General features: G+C 37.4%; 2 protein-coding genes across 2 annotated transcripts; one reads left to right on the forward strand and one right to left on the reverse strand.

The window, feature by feature from the left end:
- The first annotated feature begins 1,822 nt into the window (after positions 1 to 1,822).
- Cbp80 (nuclear cap-binding protein subunit 1) lies at positions 1,823 to 22,693 on the forward strand. Its single transcript, XM_028185298.2, has 10 exons — positions 1,823 to 2,062; positions 2,149 to 2,930; positions 3,380 to 3,798; positions 4,096 to 4,233; positions 4,464 to 4,567; positions 17,672 to 17,922; positions 18,484 to 18,727; positions 19,215 to 19,327; positions 19,407 to 19,595; positions 20,407 to 22,693. The coding sequence occupies exons 1-10, from the start codon at positions 2,023 to 2,025 to the stop codon at positions 20,518 to 20,520; spliced, it is 2,394 nt and encodes a 797-aa protein (XP_028041099.1). The 5' UTR covers positions 1,823 to 2,022; the 3' UTR covers positions 20,521 to 22,693.
- LOC114251101 (uncharacterized) lies at positions 4,590 to 12,501 on the reverse strand. Its single transcript, XM_028185297.2, has 2 exons — positions 12,235 to 12,501; positions 4,590 to 8,085 (listed from the first exon to the last, which is right to left on the reverse strand). Exons 1-2 carry the CDS (start codon positions 12,274 to 12,276, stop codon positions 4,849 to 4,851), a joined length of 3,279 nt encoding a protein of 1,092 aa, XP_028041098.2. The 5' UTR covers positions 12,277 to 12,501; the 3' UTR covers positions 4,590 to 4,848.
- Positions 22,694 to 22,999: the final 306 nt, after the last annotated feature.

A 22,999-nucleotide genomic window follows, 5' to 3' on the forward strand; every position in this document is an offset into this window, starting at 1 on the left:
GCAAATTCGGGGGTTTTTTGACCTTGAAGATGAGATTCGGCGGGGAAGATTCTTTAGGGGACATTTGGGGGGAAAAAGGTAGTTGGGAGAAATTTCGGAGGTTTTTTGAGCACCATATAATTCATCCACAAACACAATTCCCATCACTATTAGAATATTTATAATCTACTATACGTATTATGCACAAAACAATATTATAAAGGACAAATTACGCAACCGGATGAATAGGCAATAGAAACTGTCGAAGCGGTTCTCGAGATTCAATATTCACTGCCATAAGGATCCATAAATTTTGTTCCCACATCGGACATGTAAGATTTTTAATCTTTAACTCCGAAAACGTGTATTCTTCTATACTAATATTATAAAGAGGAAAGATTTGTTTGTTTGTTTGTTTCGAATAGGCTCCGAAACTACTAGACCGATTTGAAAAATTCTTTTTCCATTAGAAGCCGACATTGTCCCTGATGAACATAGGCTACTTTTTTTTCATTTTATTTTTTGGTTTCATGTGTGTTTTAATGTTTCCGAAGCGAAGCGAGGGCGGGTCGCTAGTTATATAATAAAAACGAAAGTGAATATGATTGTAAAAATTTTTTTAGAGGTGGTTGAAGTTATGGGATAGCTTGATTAAAAATAAAAAAGATGTGGTGTCGTGGGACACCAGGTAGGAACGAAGTTCCTTCGGCTAATGTAGAATCGACACAATTTGCAAAAAAAGAAATGGTGCTCAATTTTATGTAGGTTTTCTTGGTTTTTCTCTTAAATTTTGCTGATTAGTTTTTATTTAAGTACGGGAAAGTATTTAGGAAATTCAGTATTTTAGGAAATAATAAATTACGTAAAATAAAAAAAAATAGTAATTCAAATTATCAATTAAAATAACAAAATATATCTCTTTATTTTTGGTTGACAACATAAAATTACATAGAAATAGAAATAATTACTAAATAGAGAGAGAAGGGATTAGAGAACGAAAAGTAAGAAGGAGAAAGAGAAAGGTATTATACACTACTCGCTTGTGTATGCGACTGTCGCGCCTGCGCACGTCTCATTTAACGGTTTTATTCCACGCACTTTTTTCCACGGATTTTTTCTTACGGTTTTACTATCACATTTTTTTCAGTTCGGTCGCGCAGCAAAATCCCTATCCCCTCCAAGCTTTTTTTTTTTTTTTTTCGGTTAGAGGGCCGAACCTCCTACGAGGTCCCCGCGCAAACGGGGCGCGCGATCCCCTCCAAGCCTGCCGTAAGGAACTTCGTTCCAATAAAAGAATACTTTTGTATTTTATTTCTTCACTAGCGACCCGCCCTCGCTTCGCTTCGGAAACATTAAAACACACATGAAACCAAAAAATAAAAATAAAAAAAAATAAAAAAAAGTAGCCTATGTTCATCAGGGACAATGTCGGATTCTAATGGAAAAAGAATTTTTCAAATCGGTCCAGTAGTTTCGGAGCCTATTCGAAACAAACAAACAAACAAATCTTTCCTCTTTATAATATTAGTATAGATTAGTATAGACTAGCGACCCGCCCTCGCTTCGCTTCGGAAACATTAAAACACACATGAAACAAAAAAAAAAAAAAAAAGTAGCCTATGTTCATCAGGGACAATGTCGGCTTCTAATGGAAAAATAATTTTTCAAATCGGTCCAATAGTTTCGGAGCCTATTCGAAACAAACAAACAAACAAATCTTTCCTCTTTATAATATTAGTATAGATTAAATTAAGTAAAAGCTGTTTTGGTTTTTTTTTTTCAAAAAGCTTATTTTTCGGGGGGTTTTAAAAAAAGTTGGAGGGAAATTCACACGGTCATCTGACAGCACTGCTTTGTCGCAAGATTTCGGAGTTGAAGACTCAAGTATATTAAGTGTATAATCTATGTTGAAGACATTGAAAATTTATTCAAAGCTTGTTGAGTTTGCTATCGTTTTTTCTGTTCTAAACGTAAAATACGATTTCGTAAACAAAAGCATAAAGAGAAAAGTCAAAGATTTGTGATACACACAGTGATTTTATTATGAACCGTCGTAGAGGACATGATGATGAAGAAGGATATGGTGAGTTGTTAAGATCAAACATATACAGGTTATATTTAATTTTATTTGTACATTGTGAAGTATGTAATTGTTTTTACTATTTTCAGAACGCCTCCATCGGAAAAGGCGTCGTGTATCTGAAAACCAAGAAATCGAGGATCGCTTAGAGTCCTTAATTTTAAGAGTTGGCGAAAAAAGTAGTTCCAGTTTGGAGAGTAACCTAGAAGGATTAGCAAGTGTACTGGAAGCCGATTTGAGTACCTTTAGAGTTAAAATACTACGGATACTAACGGATTGTGCTATCCGCATGCCCGAGAAATGTACAATCTATGCAACTCTTGTTGGTTTGTTGAATGCAAAGAATTATAACTTTGGTGGAGAATTTGTTGATTACATAGTAAAAACCTTTAAAGAAAATCTTAAAGTCGGGAAATGGAATGCTGCTAGGTATTGTCTAAGGTTCATTGCGGACTTGGTGAACTGTCACGTATTGGCTGCTTCATCATTGCTGACTTTATTAGAGACATTAGTAGATTCTGCTAATGAAGATGGAGTACCTCACGTCAGAAGGGATTGGTTTGTATTTGCGGTGCTGTCAGCATTACCTTGGGTTGGTCGGGAGTTGTATGAAAAGAAGGAATCTCAATTAGATCACTTACTTGTGACTATAGAGGTTTTCTTGAATAAACGGAGTAAGAAACATTGGCCAGCCTTAAAGGTGTGGTCGGCTGATTCACCTCATTTACAAGAAGAATATTTGGATTGCCTCTGGTCTCAGATAAAGAAGTTGAAACAAGACAATTGGTCAGAGAAACATATTCCAAGGCCATATCTTGCCTTTGACTCTATTCTTTGTGAAGCTTTACAACACACACTTCCTGCCATTCAGGTATCATATGAATTTCTAATAGATATACTATGATTTTCTAATACAAATTAGTTAAAGTTTACATACTTTGGTTTTGTTCGATTAGTCTGGTATTATGGTATTTATATGGTTCATTATCACCAAAGTACAGTTTACTAGTTATATCTGGAGCTGCCCACTTCTAGTGCATTTTATTTAATTTACCTTACACACACTTTGGAACTAGAAGTAACTTGCCCTGTGGAAGTTCGAGGCTTGAAGAACATGTGTTTCTTCAAGCAAAGGTTGCAGACTAATTTATTTCAGCTTGTGTGCCAGGGGTGCCATAAATAAATGTTACATGTAAAGATTGACTAATAAATGCGGTAACAAAACTAATAAAAAGTTAACTTTTTTTTAAAAGTTGCACGAATATAATATTTTCGTTTACAAATCATATGGTAATAATTGATGATGTTTTTATATTTCAGCCACCACCCCATAATGACACTGATACTTATCCAATGCCTCGGGTTATATTCCGTATGTTTGACTACACAGACTGTCCAGACGGACCAGTTTTGCCTGGAGTGCACTCTATAGAGAGATTCTTGATAGAAGAACATTTGCACAATATTATTGAGACATATCATTTAGAACGTAAAGAATGTGCTGCTCAACTCCTCTGCTTTCCTTACAAAGCCAAAATTCCTCTGGAATATTGCATAGTTGAGGTGATATTTGCTGAATTATTTAATTTGCCAAAACCAAGGTATTTGGAGATATGTTATGGTTCAATATTAATTGAACTTTGCAAGCTTCAGCCATCAACAATGCCACAGGTTCTAGCTCAAGCTACTGAAATTTTGTTCATGAGGATTGACACCATGAATGTTGCTTGCTTTGACAGGTATGTTAACCTTGGATGAAATTTGAATACATTGATAGTTTCATTTTAATTTTGTGGACTCAAGACACTTACACCTTATCTTTTAATTTATATTTTTCTTTAAATGTATGTATGTGCATGTGTATAGCTATGGGATAATTAATGAACAATATAAAATTTTATTTTGGGTTTTTCTGTTCAAGCATATTTCACGAAATGATACAATGTTGAATAGAAGAATGTTGTTATCTTAAATATCACTTAAAGAAGATTACAGTTGAATAGTAAATAATATTTTAAAGTAGTCTTTTTTTTAAGGTTTGCGAACTGGTTTGCCTACCATTTGAGCAACTTCCAGTACAGATGGTCATGGGAAGATTGGGAGGCGTGTCTCCAATTAGATCCTGAACATCCAAAACCCAGGTTTATCAGAGAGGTCCTCGGAAAATGTCTAAGGCAAGTTTATGAAAGTTTCCCTTATATATTCTATGCTAACATTTTGCGAACATGACAATAATAATATAATAAACATATAAGTGAATTTCAATATTATATTAACAAAAACACGAAAATAAAATATATTTCTAGTAAATTAAAAACTAAAATTTGATGTCTCAAAGCTGTTTTTATATCGACAATTTACAATTAATAGTGATAATATGAAATACTTATTTGTGATTTTTCAGGCTATCTTACCACCAAAGAATCAAAGACATGGTCCCAGAGTCGTTTGCATCATTTGTGCCACCCAAGCCTGAACCAATCTACAAGTATTCCATGGAAGGTGCAGGTAAGGAAAATAACATTACACATAAGCATGAAATAATTTATTCATTTAAAATAACAGATAATAAATCTTACACTACACTTAACTAAACACTTATTTACATTAGGTTTTGTGCATTTTATGAGGAAGAACTGTTGCTAAAAAGTATTCTTATAAATGCCTCTACATTTTTTGAGACTTAATAGATAATTGCCGTTTTATATCTTTGGCGTTCATGCCGACTTTATTAACGATAGTTTGTAACAGAATTAAAGCTGTAAATTCTTTAAAAACTATATAAAACTTTACTCCATTGCCATCAGTTCTAATATGCTGTATCTGTCTTGGTAATCACTGTAATTGTCGTTTGCATTTCTGGAGCCTCTGTTATCGTCATCATTGTTAAAAGGGGAAAACTCATCCGAAAGCTCTACATCATAAGCAATATCTTCTTCACTGTTCCTGTTATTTGTTTCAAGAGATGACAAAAATTCTTCTATATCCGTACTGTCCTCCTCATTTATTTGCCTATCATAACTGTTAATATGTTGTGTTGAATCATTTCTTGGTTTATTTGTCTCATCTAATGAATCCAACAATTCATCTAAGAAGTCTACTGTTGTTGTTTTTTCGCTAGTACTAATCGTTGTCCGCATTTCTACTTTCATATCATTTGATGAACTTAGTTTTGTTGCTAGTGATTGTTGATTTTTCTTCTTTTTGCATTTTGTTTTATTCTTTATAGTTGGAAATAATGAAGTGATGATTGTTTGTTCAGTTGTTATTACGTTGTCTTCAAGATTCTCAATTAAGTTTTCATTAGGATTAGATGTAGAATTAAAAATGTATTCACTGTGATCTTGAGATTCTTGTTTCCGTTCTTCACTAGTTTCCGTTGGATTGTTTTCGTCCTCAAACTCTCCCGAATCGTCTGCCTCATTAAGATCTGTAGTAGACTCCTGGCTGTTCTCATCATCTTTCTCCTCCGAATAATCAGAAGTGGCTTCAGTGGTTGCTGTTTTATTTTCTATTTCATTTATATTTTTATTTACTATTAAAGTAGTTATTATTGTACTAGTACTATGATCCTGTTCTGCCTTCTTTTCAAGTTCTATATCATTTGATTTCTGTGTAGACGGTGCATAACCTTGGAAATTAGACACCTTTCTTCTCGGAAATTTGTTTGAAACAATGGTTTTATTTTTTTCTGATGAAATAGCATTCCATCTGTCATGTTTAACCGATGTGCCTTTGTACATCAGTGTGGATTGTCTGTAACGATTCTTGTTTCTTGGCTGTATGGTCGAAGGTTCTATTTCGTTTTGTATGCTAGAAGCTGTAGACGGAGAGGTACTTGAAGGCTTTAGGGTCGTTTTTTGAGACACGGTAGTTGTATATATGGTTGTTGTTTGGCCCGTAGTACTCATTGTTGATTCAAGAGAAGATGCCGTAGTACTTACGGACGTAGTCATCGGCGTGGTTGAGGTAGTTTTATTCTTAGGCTTCCAACCAGATTTTTCATTAACAACAGCAGAACTCGCTTGAGCTGTCAAATCTTGTGTTGTGCGTGTTCTAGTGATTTTCTCTGGAGCGTTTGTAGTACTTGTGTTTCTACTAGTGGCCGGTTTCCTTTTTCTATTTTTATCGACTTTAGTGAATTTCGGCGGCGGTCGCGTTCGTTTCTTCGGTTTTTCCGCCGTCGTCGTTGTTGTTGAAGTTGTGGACGTAGAACTAGTTTCATCATTTATCTTTTTGACTTCCGTCGTAGTGGTAGACTCAGTTGGAACAGTTGTAGATGGAGTGCTCTCTGTTACATTAAATTTGTTCACTTTTTTTGTTGTTACTAAAGGTGTTGTTTTAGTGAAAGCTCCTAGTACGTTGGCCCAATCCATTGCGTCGGTATCCTCAACTGAAGCGTCACTTACTGTTATTATATCAGGTGAAGAGGTCGATGTAGATAATGATTTGATTTTGTCTTGTTTTTTCGTTGATTTTCTGACATTAGGTACGATTCGACGCGATTTGTTGTTTTCTTTTATCACACCCTTCTCTGTTGTTGTATTATTTTCGCCATAGTCAATAGTTATCGGTCGAAATGATGAATCAAATGACGAATCCGGATTTGAAAATAGAACTGGTGGGCTAGGTCGGAAATCTATTGGTTTTGGTTTTAGAGGCTTCGATGAATGTGTCAATTTTAATGGTGGCATTGGCTTGAATGGTTTCTTATCCATTGTAACAAAAACTCCAGGAGGTGCGTTGTACACTGGCGGTCTAACATGATCCGGGAAGTAACTTATTTTCATGGGTGCTGGTCTTGGTTTATTGTGACTTTTATAACCAGACATGAGCTCGGGTTCTTTGGATACTACATCGGTTATGTTAAATTTAAGGTCGAATGTTCCGTTTTTTAAAGATGGCAAAGTTGGCAATAATGGTGTCATAACTGGAGTAGGTAAGACGGCGGGCCTTGTGGTCTTCACTAAGTTTGATGAAAGATATCTGTGATCTGAAAGTGAAGATGGATGAGCATTGTTCACTCCCGAATCAAAGTCCGCATAGGGAGGAACATTAGTAAATAGTGAAGTTTGGTAGGATGGTCGCGAATATTTGTATGATGGGGGATTGTAGGGATAAGGCATCATCTTATTATGATGATGATGGTGATGATCACTTTGTGTCACGTGCCCTGTTTTAGAATGTTGCGGATAAATTTGGGGACTGAAGTGATTTTGCTGCTTATATCTTGGCGAAGGCTCATCGTATGTATCCTCGTCAGAGAATAACGAAGAGAAAATTCTATCTAAACCTTGATCATAGTGTTGGTTTTTATGATAATTTGATGGTGCTATATTCTTATGAACCCAGATGGCTCGTTGTGGTCTATTATTAATCGTTTCGTGTACTCGTTTTGTTACGGTCGGTGTTGTCTCTCGAACAGTATAAGTCCTTACTGCATTTTCGTACGGTTTCTTCTTTGGCGATGTGTGCGAGGTCACAGAAAAAGTTAACTCATAGTGGTACTTTCCTGACATCGCTTCGTCGTCCCTTTGCCTCACTCGCTTCACGTACCAGTAAGCTTTAACGCCTTCCTTACATTTTTCATCATTACACTTTTGTCTTTTTTCGTCTTCAGCAAAACGGAAGCCATCGCTTTCTTCTAGGAGACGTCCTCTAGCCACCATTGTGACGTCACCAAGCCATTCCGGATTTTCCGCTTTACGTCGATCGAAAGGGGCCGTTTTAATTTTTTCCCACATTTCGTGGTCGTCAAAGTCATTTGACGCGTGTTCATCTTTGCTATCAGGGTTCGCTATGAGTTGGTCTATTTTATCTCTGACCAAAGTAAGATAAACGCTGTGCCTTAAAGCGTCTTCCCAATAATGTGCCGGAACAGCCGCGACCGAAGACAGTGCGTCACTTTTGGTTATCTCTTGCAAAGTGCCTGCGCCATCTTGTCGTTTACTTTGCCAATTGTTTAACGGTATTGGCGTAGGGCTAAAGTCATCTTCTTCGGTCGATTCGCAGTTGTGTTCGGGAATCTAAAAAAAGAAGAGCAAAATTTCTAAATTTTCATCAACTCCAACTGGTCATTTGAGAATGCGTTTGAAAGTAAAACGGCAGCCGGGAAAGTACGGTAGAGCGGTTGGCGTGTCACAAAGATGTTGCGTGCCGGACGATCCAGCTTGCTTGCTATAGTTTCCAATCGAATAATTTTAATACGAACGTACTTAGCCATTACGAATTAGTTATTCATTAAGTCGAAATTGTGTCTTTCGTTGAATATACATCTATAGTTTAAAATTATTTTTTCATTTTGTTGGTTACGTGTAGATTACTTTCATATGAAAGCATATTTTTTTATCTATTTTCCAAATTGCTAGTATAGTCCTGTGGAAAAATGGTTTTAAGTGATATCAAAGCAAGTAATTATAACGCTTAAACCATTTGCAACCTTTTACATTGAGCGATCCTGTGATGATAACACCTTTGTTATCGGAAGGTGATCTAGAGCCAAATGTTTATGTACCGCGACGACGCATCGTTGCAAGTGGTTTTTTCCAAATGTATTTTAAAACTATAGTTTTTCGACTGCTAACTTATTGAATTGATGAAATGCTAATCATTACACAAGTTAAACTTTTTTAGTGTTTTTAATTATATTTTGATATTTTTTGTTGGATTGACGTATGTAAGAGGAAACCTATAGCGGTTGTCAATGCCATGAACAATGTAAACGCATGGTTAGCAGGCTACCGAGCGCACCCGAGAACTCCATACTTAAACTCCAGTCAACGGGACATTCGGAAAAAATGTTAGGGTAAACCGCTAACAGCATGCTTAGCTTAGCCACTGACTTTGAGCCAACATAAATGTTGCAATGTCATTAGAATAATTGTAATTTTTGACGGTAGTCAGGTTAAAAGTGTGAAAACCAAAAATAATTGGAACTCCAACATTCTGGTAATTTTTTTGCTCACCTATTTCGGCCAGAAGCTTCACCAGGCTTAGCCTGAGAGAGTTTGCTAACATCTGTCCTAGCAAGTGCATTATTTCGCTGAATCTACTACCGGATCGGAATCGCGGTACTCAGTGACACGACCCGATACAACTCAGTGGGTTGGAATGAAGCATCATCCTAAAGATTTTTTTTATTGCTCTTGTAGGCAGACGAGCATACGGCCCACCTGATGGTGAGTGATTACCGTTGCCCATGGACTTCAGCTATGCCAGGGGCAGAGCCGCTGCCTACCTTGGTGGCTATAAGTGTGTAAACGAATTCACAGTCAACTTGGTATTCAGTTATCTGAGCCCATAGATGCGTGATTCTGTCATCCGCCTTGAGACACGCGTCTCTCAATTGTTTTAGACGTCTAACTGTACTCTACGAACCGCGAATGGTGTATTGAAATAACGAAGACCACCTTACTAGAGACATTCCCGATTAATCTAACAGAGAGTCTGTGGTTTCATTACATCGGTCCATAAACATTACTTACAAAAATTATTTAGTATTCACGGTCGTACTTTTGACGATTACAAAATTCTATTACAAATTACTAAAATATTTAATTGATTACCAAATTATATTTGTTGATTTGTAAGATCATGGAGTTACTATTATATTATTTTCGTTGTGTGTATACCGAACGTGCGGCTAATAAGTGCTTTTTGTCTGTCTTGTTTATTTATCTATATAACTAGTCTGGTCATAAATACTGTTACATAAAAATTTATCTTCTTTTTTCAACTTTTTAATTATTTTGAATTTGGAACACGTATATTATTTTTAAATCTAAAAATGAATCGCTGTTCGTTAGTCTCGCTAACTCAAAACTCGAGAACGGCTGGACCGATTTGGCTAATGTTGGTCTTGAATTATTTGTGGAAGTCCAGAGAAGGTTTAAAATGTAGATAAATACGAAAATGCTCGGAATTAAATAAAAAGAACAATTTTGTTTTCCCTTGGATGTGTCCCCCCGATTCCTTTTGTTTGTTTTAAGTTTATTTTATACAAAAGATTAGATCTTTTATTTATCGATTGAGGCACTACGAAGTCTGCCGGGTCAGCTAGTTTACAATAAAAAAGTGCATTTTCATTTGTAACAGAACTTATGGCTGGACTAGGTATGTATACATTTAAACATATATAAGTGTGTGTGTATCCGTCCCCAATAGTACAAGGAATATTAATTTGGGTCCAGGCGACCGTGTGTGATTTTTCGCCGATTATTTATTTGCGAATTGTTAATGTATGTACCTACTTCAACTTGTGTGATTCAAATTAATATATTATTTCGCTTCGCACGCTTGAGCGAGTGAACCGTTTCATTGGGTGGCTCCGGCTATGCGAAAATTTTCTTTCGAACAATAGTAACGCCGGAGGTCGTTGTTCTATTATAATCTGAATTAATTTCATTATTGTTGTAAACATAATACATACATATATAGCTCACTGAACGCGCGACTTGTAGTCTTTTATGTGGCTCTGTCCGACCTTGATGGTTTTTTTCTCATATAGACGTTTGTGACTTGCGAAACGTAATTTAAGATTATGTTTGATCTGGGTTAATTCAATTGGGTGATTAGATTGAACAAAAAAAAACGGTTTCGTTTTCACAAGCGACCTGTCACTTAAATAGCGTCACTGCACACTGAGTTTCTCGTCGGTTCTTCTTAGTGGGTCGCGTTTCCGATCCGGTGATAGATTCTGCGAAGCATTGCTTTTGCTAGGGCTAGTGTTAGTAACGTCACTAAATTAGAAGAGCCCCGTGAGCTGTTCTACTCGTCCGGTGAATCTAGCATAACCCCTGGAGGTCACAAGAATAGGTAGGGAAAAAAAGAAGCAAATGGGACATTAAAACATTTTTTTTGTTTATTATGTAATTGGAATCAATAAGTAAGTTTATTAATAATTTAGGTAATACAGAAATGCTGTATGTAAAATAATATGATTTTTATTAAGATTTTTTCTACTTCAAACAGTACAAAGTTTTAGAAAGTGATATTTAAACGCATATCAACGCGTAAAAGCTTCTTATTCGTGCTTCCTTCAGTTGCGTTTTCATTATTCGCGGATTTAAAAAGATGCGTTCCAATTCCTATATTCGGGACTAAATATTTCTTTATTCGCGGATCTCATCGGTGCATACCTGATAAAAAAGGTTACAATATGTAGGGATTCAACCGAATCAATATCCTGTGTAAACACGCTTTTCCACGGCATATTTACGGAATGTATAGCCCGCGAATAGAGAGCATTTACTGCATATACTTTTAATAGTCTTCAATGGTGGTAGGACCTCTTGTGAGTCCGCGCGGGTAGGTACCACCGCCCCGCCTATTTCTGTCGTGAAGCAGTAATGCGTTTGGGTTTGAAGGGTGGGGCAGCCGTTGTAACTATATTGAGACCTTAGAACTTATATCTCAAGGTGTGTGGCGCATTTACGTTGTAGATGTCTACGGGCTCCAGTAACCACTTAACACCAGGTGGACTGTGAGCTCGTCCACATATCAAAGCAATAAAAAAAAAAATTGGACGTGACAACGAAAACTAAAGTATTCGAAACGTCGGAGCTAATGTAATGACAATTTAAAAAAAAACGTGATTCTACCGTAAAAGTAGTTTTAAGAACTATAGACCTTTAATGAAAGCTTCAACTAGTATTCATAATCGCTTCTGTATTTATTTTATATTAAATTTATCATATTTATTTACAAATAAATAACACATAAAATATTATTGTTAAATAGTTATTTATAAATAAAAAGCAGAAAATAAGATTTTGATTAAAATTAACATCACTAGAAAAACAAGGTATCCTTGGAAATATATCGTCTTCTCGCATTAAAACTGTATAATTTCAAAACTTACTAATTTTACAGGAGAGTGTCTTAAAGGTTTAACATATACTTTTAATATTAAACATATTTGCAACATTTATTTTTTAGTTTTTACCAATTACATTATCTGTCTTTTAAACTAAGATAAAATTATGTATTAATTTTGTTAATAGCAGTCAAAACATAAGTAAACTAAAAAAAAAAAAACTAATACTAACCTACGCTCTCTTGACAGTATTTATGAGAAAAATACTGGTGGTACCAAATGTTTACGCATATTAACTCAATTTCGAATATATTTGGAAATTGTACACTTTTAATGCGAAAAAGCGATATGATGTACTCACAACTATTAGCGCAATGAAAACGCATAGCAGAGCGGATCTCATCTCTGTCCACTGAGTCACTGCACACGGGTTTCACAGACAAAATATTTGCTTATATTTTTTTTATATCTATCGTTTCGCCGTTCGAAGCGCGTGCGGTGCTGTCGCACCAACTTGCCTTGACTGATCAAACGTAGCATCGGTTCCTTCGCAACCCCTCTCAAGCAGAACACTAACTGTCGCCTCTTTTTTCATTTAATTCCTTACTGGTGGTAGGGCCTCTAACGAGCTCGCACACGAAGGTGTGGTACCTTGTGGTACCCTGCCTATTGTTGTCGTGAATTAGTAATGCGTTTCGGTTTGAAGGGCGGGGCAGCCGTTGTATTCAGAATTAAAACTCATGCCTAAGGGTGAGCGGCAGCGTTTATATTGTTGATGTGGGGTGTACACCCCTTGTTAAGGTTTTGGTGTTAAGTGGTTATAGGAGTCCATAGATATCACAGCGTAAATGCCCTCACCAACAATGAAACTTGGGTACACAATTTTATGGTATAGTATTATAATTACGCTGTTTTTCATCGACTTTGATTTTGATGACTCGATTTTAGTCCTTTATCGTTTTTTTCCCGTTTTTTTCCTACTTTTGGTGGTAGCCTTGAGAGGCTATAATTGCCAGCGTAACCTAACAAATAGTTGAGCTCACGAGGCTCAAACCTGATGACACTAACCCTAACCCTAACCTGATGACGCTAACACTAACCCTAGCAAGGGCAGTGCTTCGCAGCATCTACCACCGGATCGGAAATGCGACGCACTGAGACGATCCAGCGAGAAACTCAGTGAGCTGTGTCTGTGGGTTAATTTACTCGCCGAACCCTTCGTCGCAAGCGACGGGTTCGACGAGAACGATGACCGGTGCTTCAAGTACCTAAAAGCCCGGTTAGTAGATTGGGAGGATCCGAAATGACGTCTTTAGGGCGACGTCGACGTTTTACCATTCGGTCCGCAAGATCGGGAATGTAGTTCCTCACGGCCACGACGAGAGGATTCTCGTGTCGTGCCGCTTTTTCGAAATGGACTTTATCGTGAAAGACATTCATGAATATAATTGTTGTGAGTTTGAGTATATAGAATATTTCATTAGAAAATTTCCCACCTGCGGTATTTGGACATTGGCATATCGGCATCGTTCGATGCGCCTATATACCAGGCGTCTTATCCTTTGAATCATGACGAGTTTTTATGTGTGTGTTATGCTTAAAACTAGATTCCCTTAATCGATACGGCATACGTAATAAGGACTAATTTATTCTATTTTTTCGAATTGAATGTCCATTACTTCTATGAGATTGACAATGATCGACACAGAATATCAAAAACTTCCTAGTTTTTTCTATTCTCTCTCTATCTCTATTAAGTGCCACAGATTAGACCCTCGGTTGAGTTCTCTCTTATCAATTACAATACCTTACACAAATAGAAGATAGAGAATGTGATAAAGTTCATTCAGATACGTCAAGAATTTTACGGTTCCGTAATTCTTATATTATGATACAAAAATGATATTTTAATTATTTAATTAAAGTGGATATTTAATGTTTGGAATGTATTTTTTTTAAGCTGTGTTACGCGCAGACTGTATTCCGTGGGAAATGTTGTAATGCGTCGTGAGCAAGGAAACCGAGATGGTGCAACAGCTATGCTAACGACTGTACTTACATCGTATCTTGATTCTACTATCGGCCGTGTTATTGTTTATATGATCGCCGTTCTTTGGTTCAATTTTTTTTTATTGTTTGGATGGATGTTAAGTGGTTACTGGAGCCTATAGACATCTACAACGTAAATGCCGCCACCCACCTTGAGATATAAGTTCTATGGTCTCAGTATAGTTACAACGGCTACCCTACCCTTCTGACCGAAACGCATTGCTGCTTCACGGCAGAAACAGACAGGGCGGTGGTACCTACCCGTGCGAACTCACAATAGGTCCTACCACCAGTAATTACGCAAATTATAATTTTGCGGGTTTGATTTTTACTACACGACGTTATTCCTTCACCGTGGAAATCAATCCTGAACATTTCAAATTCTAAATTCACGATTATTTCAAGACAATATGGTAACATTTAAAATTAATCGATCGATTTTTGTGTTTATTTTTGGGGCTAGTTTATGATTCTACGAAATTTAAATTTTAACATAAATTCATTGAATGCAGAGTTCGATTTTAAGTACATTTAAATATAGAATGACAATTAAGAAGACACCGCTGTTGCTCTAAACTTAGCTCTGAAAGAAAGTTATGTAACGCGTTAATTTCTTAATCATCGTTAGCTCCTCAACGATTTTCACGACGGCGACAAAGAATCTCTAAATTATGACCAAAAAATTTCGCGAGTTGTGGACATTATTAAAATTTTAAGCGGTCCTGGCCTAATTAATAATACGTTCAGTGTTATTAAAATGTTGTTGTTCGGTACTTGTATATTTGTAAGCTTATCTTGAAAATGTCGTAAGCGAGATTCAGGCATCTGTCAAATATCTTGCGTTGTATGATGGCTACCCGCCACATAGAGCTAATCATCACACGGTCTATTTCTGAATTCGGTGTGCTTAAAGAAAAGGGGGGGCGTTGTGAAGTTTATAGGCTCCGGCAATCGTATTGCTGAACCATGACTCCTTCAAAAACTACGTAGTCCAATAAGAAAATTATTAAAATAATAATAATGATTCAATCTCCATGAACACGAAACTCCAGAAGAATGACCGAAATTTTAAAATGTATTTGCTGAACCATGAGCCCGTTTAAAAACTACGTAGTCCAATAAAAATATAATTAAAATCATAATAATGATTCAATCACCACGAACACGAAAACTCTAGAAGAATAACCGAAATTTTAAAATTCATTTGCTGAACCATGAGCCCGTTCAAAAACTACGTTGTCCAATAAAAAAATAATTAAAATCATAATAATGATTCAATCACCACGAACACGAAAACTCTAGAAGAATAACCGAAATTTTAAAATTCATTTGCTGAACCATGAGCCCGTTCAAAAACTACGTTGTCCAATAAAAAAATAATTAAAATCATAATGATTCAATCACCACGAACACGAAAACTCTAGAAGAATAACCGAAATTTTAAAATTCATTTGCTGAACCATGAGCCCGTTCAAAAACTACGTTGTCCAATAAAAAAATAATTAAAATCATAATAATGATTCAATCACCACGAACACGAAAACTCTAGAAGAATGACCGAAATTTTTAAATTTATACATTATTTACGAGATTAAAGCTTAAAATCATTTTACAACTACTGAGTTATGCTGTTTTTAGTTTAATTGAATCGTGTGCAATTTTTAATATTCATTATTTAATTTACGATTCCGTTTGGACGGTATGTTGTCGTATAAAGAAAGTATACATTGTAATAAGCACGCGTTTGCCGGTGAAATTTCTAGCTCGTCGCGTGCGCACTTTCCATCTCTTGGATTTTTCTCCGCTTTATATTCGTAATTTTCGCGGCGCTAGAATCTTGAGAATCGAAAATAGTAAGTAGCAGTATAAATTGTATGCATATATGCACCAATGAATTGCTAATTCGCGTTTAATATCCAATTTTTTTTTAAATTATTTACATAAACATTATTGTGTAAATTTGAATATTGTTTTAACTATGAAAAGTAAATAGTTTGTATGCGTTATTACAAACATCGTTGTAAAAAAGAGCTCAATGTATATTTTAGATTCGATATAATATATTATAACCGATTTTAATTTCGCTTTCGTTTAGTAGTTATTGCTATACAAACTTTAAAAAAATAATTAACAATAGAAAAGAGAAAATGTAATTAATAAAAAAATTCGAAGTCGTCGTGGCCTAACAGATAAGACGTCCGGTGCATTCGTCTTGAGCGATGCACCGGTGTTCGAATCCCAGTCGGGTACCATTTTTTCTAATGAAATACGTACTCAACAAATGTTCACGATTGATTTCCACGGTGAAGGAATAACATCGTGTAATAAAAATGAAACCCGCAAAATTATAATTTGCGTAATTACTGGTGGTAGGACCTCTTGTCAGTCCGCGCGGGTGGGTACCACCACCCTGCCTATTTCTGCCGTGAAGCAGTAATGCGTTTCGGTTTGAAGGGTGGGGTAGCCGTTGTAACTATACTTAAGACCTTAGAACTTATATCTCAAGGTGGGTGGCGCATTTACGTTGTAGATGTCTATGGGCTCCAGTAACCACTTAACACCAGGTGGGCTGTGAGCTCGTCCACCCATCTAAGCAATAAAAAAACAAATAAATAAAAAACGATTTATCGTGATTTGTCAGTGATTATTGAATTTCGACATTATTCGATTATTTTTCTTTCTTGGAATTCATTACCACCATACAAAATGTATATTTGTAGTAAGTTCATATTATTTTTGTACCCGTAATGTACAACGAAGGTAGTTGATGGGCGCCCGTCTGATTCCCTTATATACAGAGGATCACACACGCGGCCTTCCATTTTAGATTACGTTTCATTGCGTGTTATTGTCACCAGATTGTGTTCTGGCTTCATTTATATTTTTCCAAATCTAAAACAAAACATAGATGTAACGCGTAAGCTTGCTTACTGGAACGAGTTAATTTTATTTTAATTTACTGTAAACCATGGAAGCTTCAATTTTATGTCTCAAGTTGTCTCCGTCTATCACCAAAGGCTATGTTATTCGTCTCCTTAAGCGCCTCCTACTTGTACGAGCTAATTATTTTAATTTACTGTAAACCATTGAGGCTTCAACTTTGTATTAAGTTGTCTCTGTCTATCACCAAACGCTAGGTTATTCTATTCACCTCGTTAACTACCTTTTCTTTTTTTTATTGCTTAGATGGGTGGACGAGCTCACAGCCCACCTGGTCTTAAGTGGTTACTGGAGCCCATAGACATCTACAACGTAAATGCGCCACCCACCTTGAGATATAAGTTCTAAGGGTCTCAGTATAGTTACCTCCATCTGTCTAGTGCAATATGAATACCGTGATGGTCTATTCGAAAACAAACCGTATTAAAAATACGAAAGATAAGAAAGAAACATATTAAAGATAAGAAAGAAAGATTTATATCGAAGTTTTAGTGAATGAACGAAATATTCTCATGATCGTTACCATTGCTTCGGAACGGAGGTGTGGTAATTTTACGCAACCGCTCGGTCGTGGTATTGTTCGCTATGGTCTCTAGCTATCACGTTGTTACCATCTACATTAATTGTTGATGGATCATCTGCAGTAGTTTAAACACGTATGTGAAATATGGTTAGTTGAAGAACTATACAAGAATTTCTCGTTTAAAGATATAAGATAAGATATAATCCTGTCGGTACTTTCTAGTATCTAAGTATAAGAAGTATGTGTTTAGTTTTTTTTTTATTTAGAAATGTTTTTTTTTAAACAGCCGCGCTACCCGGCACCGAAGCCGCCCATCAGCTCGTTGTATTCGTGCGTAACAAGTGCACACCCGAAGAAGCATTGAACGTTCTCCGCGACCTACCGAACCCCCTCAAGGAGGGCGAACAAACGGCCAACCAGCCGACCGCGTACAACCCCCTGAAAATCGACGTCTTCGTGCAGACCCTGCTGAATCTCGGCAGCAAGAGCATTTCGCACAGTTTCGCTGCGATCTCGAAGTTTCATTACGTTTTTAAGGTGAGTTCGCGTTAAACAGAAAAAAAAACTATCCGAGAATTACATCCGTATTACAGTTACACATTTCGGAAAATAAAGACATTCCTTTACCAATAGTATATCCCAATATTATCCAAATTATGAAGTGATAATTGTATAAAAGTTGACCACACGGAACCTTTTTCATAGTTCCCTCACTGCTGAGGATCGCGGCCACATGTGACTTTCGTCCATAGTGTTCGGTCATCGGTGGCATGGATGTAACTTACGAAAACTGAATCGAACTGGTGGTATATGACTAGTGGAATATTACTCGTGGTAGGACATCTTGTAGGTACCATCACCCCGCCTATTTCTGCCGTGAAGCAGTAATGTGTTACGGTTTGAAGGGTACTGTAAAAACTGAGGCTTTAGAACTAATGTCTTAAGGTGGGTGGCGGCATTTACATTGTAGATGTCTACGGGCTCCAGTAACCACTTAACACCAGGTGGGCTGAGAGCTCGTCCACCAATCTAAGCAACAAAAAAAATTAAAAAAAAATTGAACTTGTGATTTTGAAAAATGTTTACTAATAATTACAGATCTTAGCCGAGTCTGAGGAGGCGCAGATATGCATCCTGCGCAACGTGTGGGAGCTGTGGCAGCGACACCCGCAGATGGTCTGCGTGCTCATCGACAAGATGCTCAAGACTCAGATCGTCGAGTGCAGCGCCGTCGCCACGTGGCTCTTCTCGAAGGAGATGGCGCCCTACTTCACGCACGGCTGCCTCTGGGAGATGTTGCATCTGACCATCGATAAGATGAACAAGCACGTGTCGAAGCTCAGTAAGTGCCTTGTGTTTTACAAATGAAAATCTATGAAGGTAGATGCAATTTAATTTTAAAATATGTAATTGGACTTTTTGATGGGAACGCGAGGAGTGAAGTTGTGTGATTTGTTTTATTTTGTCTATTTAGTGTTTCTTCGGGTTTAAATGTGTAATAATGGTGGTTTATTAACTGTTTAATATCTGTGAAAGTGCACAAATGTGGGAAAATCAAACAAAGCCGCTGGACGTAACTTCTCGGTATCCTCCAAAAAGTCCACTGAAAAAATCTTAGTAAATGACCACCATTTTACTGAGATTATATTTCATCCCATTTCATTTCATTTAATTTCATCCCAGTTGATTAATGTCTCAAATTAATAATCTTCATTTCATTTCACTCCATAATATCCAAATATGAATCTAAATTAAAATAAGACATGACTTAAAGGTCTCAGTTACCAGGTCATAAAATCCCTTAAAAAAATATCCAATTTGTTCGACAGGTGCAGAGCTCCAGGAAGCCCGCGAAGCATTAGCAAGAGCGGACTCGAGCAGTTCGGATTCTGAAGATGAGAACAGTAAGAAGAAGAAAGACCAGGACAAGCCTACTGAAGAGGTATAACCAACGCACTGTAACCAAACATTTGAAATTTGAAGGTATGCAGATTTTTAATGTGCACGTGTTTGTATTCCAGGCGGTCGAGCGTATGGAGGAGCGCCTGGAAGCTGCACATATGGACCAGAAGCGGCTCTTCCTGATCGTATTCCAGCGGTTCATCATGATCCTCTCGGAGCATCTCGTCCGCTGTGATACAGACGCACGCGACCCCCACACCCACTGGTACCGCGCCACGCTGCACCGCCTCACGCAGGTCTTCCTCATCGTGAGTATACAGCACGCCCTTCGCCCCACCAGTAGTACCTGACCGAGGTGATCCTGTGTCATCTCCTACTACCGTCTCCAAACTCCTTCATGTTGCTCAATCGCCATTCAGGTTTTTTATCCGCCTTCTTCTCCATCTTTCCTATTACCCTCTACTGGGGTGCAGGGTACTCAAATTTTCCCATTTAATTTTTTTTTTAAACCTTTAAAACTACTAATCACCAATAACATAGTGCTAACGCGCTGGGGTTCGGGATAAATAAAATTCTACCGAAGTATAAATTAAAACTGTATTTAACTTTAAACACTCACGAACACTTTAAAATTCTCGATTCGCGTCTTCGTTTCGCTTCAGGCGATCCGTTCGCTGTTTCGCTTCGAGTAGTTCCGATTACTGACTTGACTTCGTGCTATTTCTACAACGCTTTTATAGTCGATACGACATCCCTAGATTTATCGAGAACATTCTGGGCAAGTCGAGTAGCTTTTATGTGTGTTTCCGTTATAAGACAATAGATGTCGTTGTACTTCTCGATTTTTACTAGGTTCTTCGATATTCGTTTGGGCGATTACGACGAAAGGAAGACTTTCCACCAAGCGGATGATATTTGCTCGGTAGACCGACGGTCCAAATACTGTTGTCCGGAACTTGTATATATCCAAGCTTGTCTTGAAAATGTCGTAAGCAAGATTCAGGCATCGTGTCAAATATCTTGCGTTGTATGATGGCTACCCGCCACATTCGTTTCTGGTATCCGGCGATAGATGGCGTTCACTCATGTACTCCACATACAGTATTCCGTCTGTTCCAGCACCACGAGCAAGTCCAGAAGTACAGCAGCACGCTGGAGACGCTGCTGTTCACGCAGGACCTGGACCCGCACATACTGGACGTGTTCCACCAGTTCGTGGCGCTGACGGCGTGAGCGTCGCCGCGAGACGAACGACATACAACGTTAAAGACTGCTCCATAGAGACGACATTCGCTGGTTGATTATTAAGTTAAGGGATTCTCGTAATATAATAATAATAATTTATGATTATTTGTGCAGGACTTTTTTTATATATCATCATGATACATTATAATTACATATTTAGGTGGGATGTCATCTGTCAAATCTGATAGCTCTTTGTTAGCATCTATACTAATATTATAAAGAGGAAAGATTTGTTTGTTTGTTTGTTTCGAATAGGCTCCGAAACTACTGGACCTATTTGAAAAATTCTTTTTCCATTAGAAGCCGACATTGTCCCTGATGAACATAGGCTACTTTTTTTAATTTTTTTTGTTTGTTTCATGTGTGTTTTAATGTTTCCGAAGCGAAGCGAGGGCGGGTCGCTAGTAATGAATAAATTCAATTTGAAAATATTTTCTTATGATCTTAATTTGTTAATGTTGTCGTGGAAGTGTTGTCATGTTTTTTTTATTGCCTTTGTAGGCAGACGAGCGTACGGCCCACCTGATGGTAAGTGGTTACCGTCGCCCATGGACTTCAGCAATGCCAGGAGCAGAGCCAAGCCGCTGCCTACTGCAATATATAATATGTAGTAGGCTTTGAAGACGGGATGCGTTAAAGATACGTTCGTATTCATCTAAAAACAAATCGCCAGAAAGTTTTGATGTGAAAATTGGTTAGCCATTTTTTTTTGGTGTTGAATCTAACTATAGATTAAATGTTTCGAAAAATATTCGTTAATAAATTCAAAATGTATTAGAATTTTAACTTACTGAGTTATGTTGTGTTGTGTACGGGACAGCGCTCATGTCGCTCATAGTGCTCTCCAGTTCGCCTTGTGTCCATAAGATGGCGCACTCGCAGGAGGGGAGCTCCACTACGACTCGTTTTTTTTTTTTTGGACGAGCTTACAGCCCACTTGCTGTTAAGTGGTTATTGGAGCCCATAGTCATATACACCTTGAGAATTCAGTTCTAAGGTCTCAGTATAGTTACAACGGCTGTAAATAACTTTCATTGTTGATGAGGGCATTCACGCTGTGATATATATTATTATGGGCTCCAATAACCACTTATCACCAAAACCTTAACAAGGGTTTGGTGATAAGTCTTCTAAAACGACTTTCTAAAACTTTACTAAGTCTAAGTCTAGGGGTTTTTTTATTGCCTATTTGCTTAGATATAGAGCTAACGGCCCGCCTGGTGGACACCCCACATCGACAATGTGAATGCCGCCACCCACCCTTGGCATGAGTTCTAATTCTGAATACAACAGCTGCCGTGCCCTTCAAACCAAAACGCCCATGCTTCACGGCAGAAATAGGTGGGGTGGTGGTACCTTCCCGCGCGGACTCACCAGAGGTCCTACTACCAGTTATTACCGTACCCTGGCTCGGACGGTGGGTACCTGTATCCCCAGCGCGGCACAGGTTAGGGGTTGGTCCAGCGTGCGGGGTGGGGGGTGCGACGAGCGGTACTTGCAGCCTTAACATCACGCCGCGGCTACCGCATCAGCCTCGCTAACAATTTCTTGGGAAAAAGACATCCCAAAGTCTCTTGATTTAAAAAAAAAAAACGGCACTACTGTGGAAATGGTTTCTCATAGAATAAAGTAAACAGAAAGTTGTTGGGTGAACCATAAAAGTGTATATCTATATATTAATACGTACATTGCGCGGACGGAGGATTATGGAATTCCCCACACTTATAGAGAACATAGAGAAGAAAAGCAGAAAGTATTGTATTTTTTTAATTATGCATAAAATATACATTCAATCTATTAAAAAAAATTACGCACCCTACCGTGTATTTGATACAACACATAAAATATATATTATGCTCTTTGTTTATTGTCATCTTTATAAACACGAAACATAGTTTGATGCGAAAGTAAGAAAAAATGTTTTTTTTTATTTCCTCCCTATTATAGTATATTATATTGTTGTAACGTAGGCGTTAAAGTGAAAAATTATTCAATTGTTAAGTCGAAGGGCGGATTATTGTATTTGTATAAGACTTAAGACTAGAAAAGGTTAGATAATGTGAAGACAAAGAAACGTTTTGAAATAACGCGTAGAAATGAATGTGCTTATTGAAGTGAATTTGATGAAATTGTATATAAGAATAATAAAATTTTAATTGTACTTGTTTTGTTATTATTTCAAAAAAGACTCCAATGTATGTTGTGTTGCTCCGTAAAAATAGACACAACTACATTTAAACCAATTTTTATAATAGTAATTAATTTCATAACTTCGTATTATGTTTCGTTCGTTCCCGTCGAACCAATCGCTTGCGACGAAGGGCTCGACGAGAGAATCAACCCACAGACACAGCCCGCTGAGTTTCTCGCCGGATCTTCTCAGCGGGTCGCGTTTCCGATCCGGTAGTAGATTCATTCGCGAAGCTGCTCTTGAGTTGTTAGGTCTCCTTCGGAGGCGCTCGGGTAG

The sequence above is a fragment of the Bombyx mandarina genome, chromosome 21, assembly GCF_030267445.1.
Source record: "Bombyx mandarina strain Sakado chromosome 21, ASM3026744v2".
Classification (NCBI taxonomy): domain Eukaryota; kingdom Metazoa; phylum Arthropoda; class Insecta; order Lepidoptera; family Bombycidae; genus Bombyx; species Bombyx mandarina.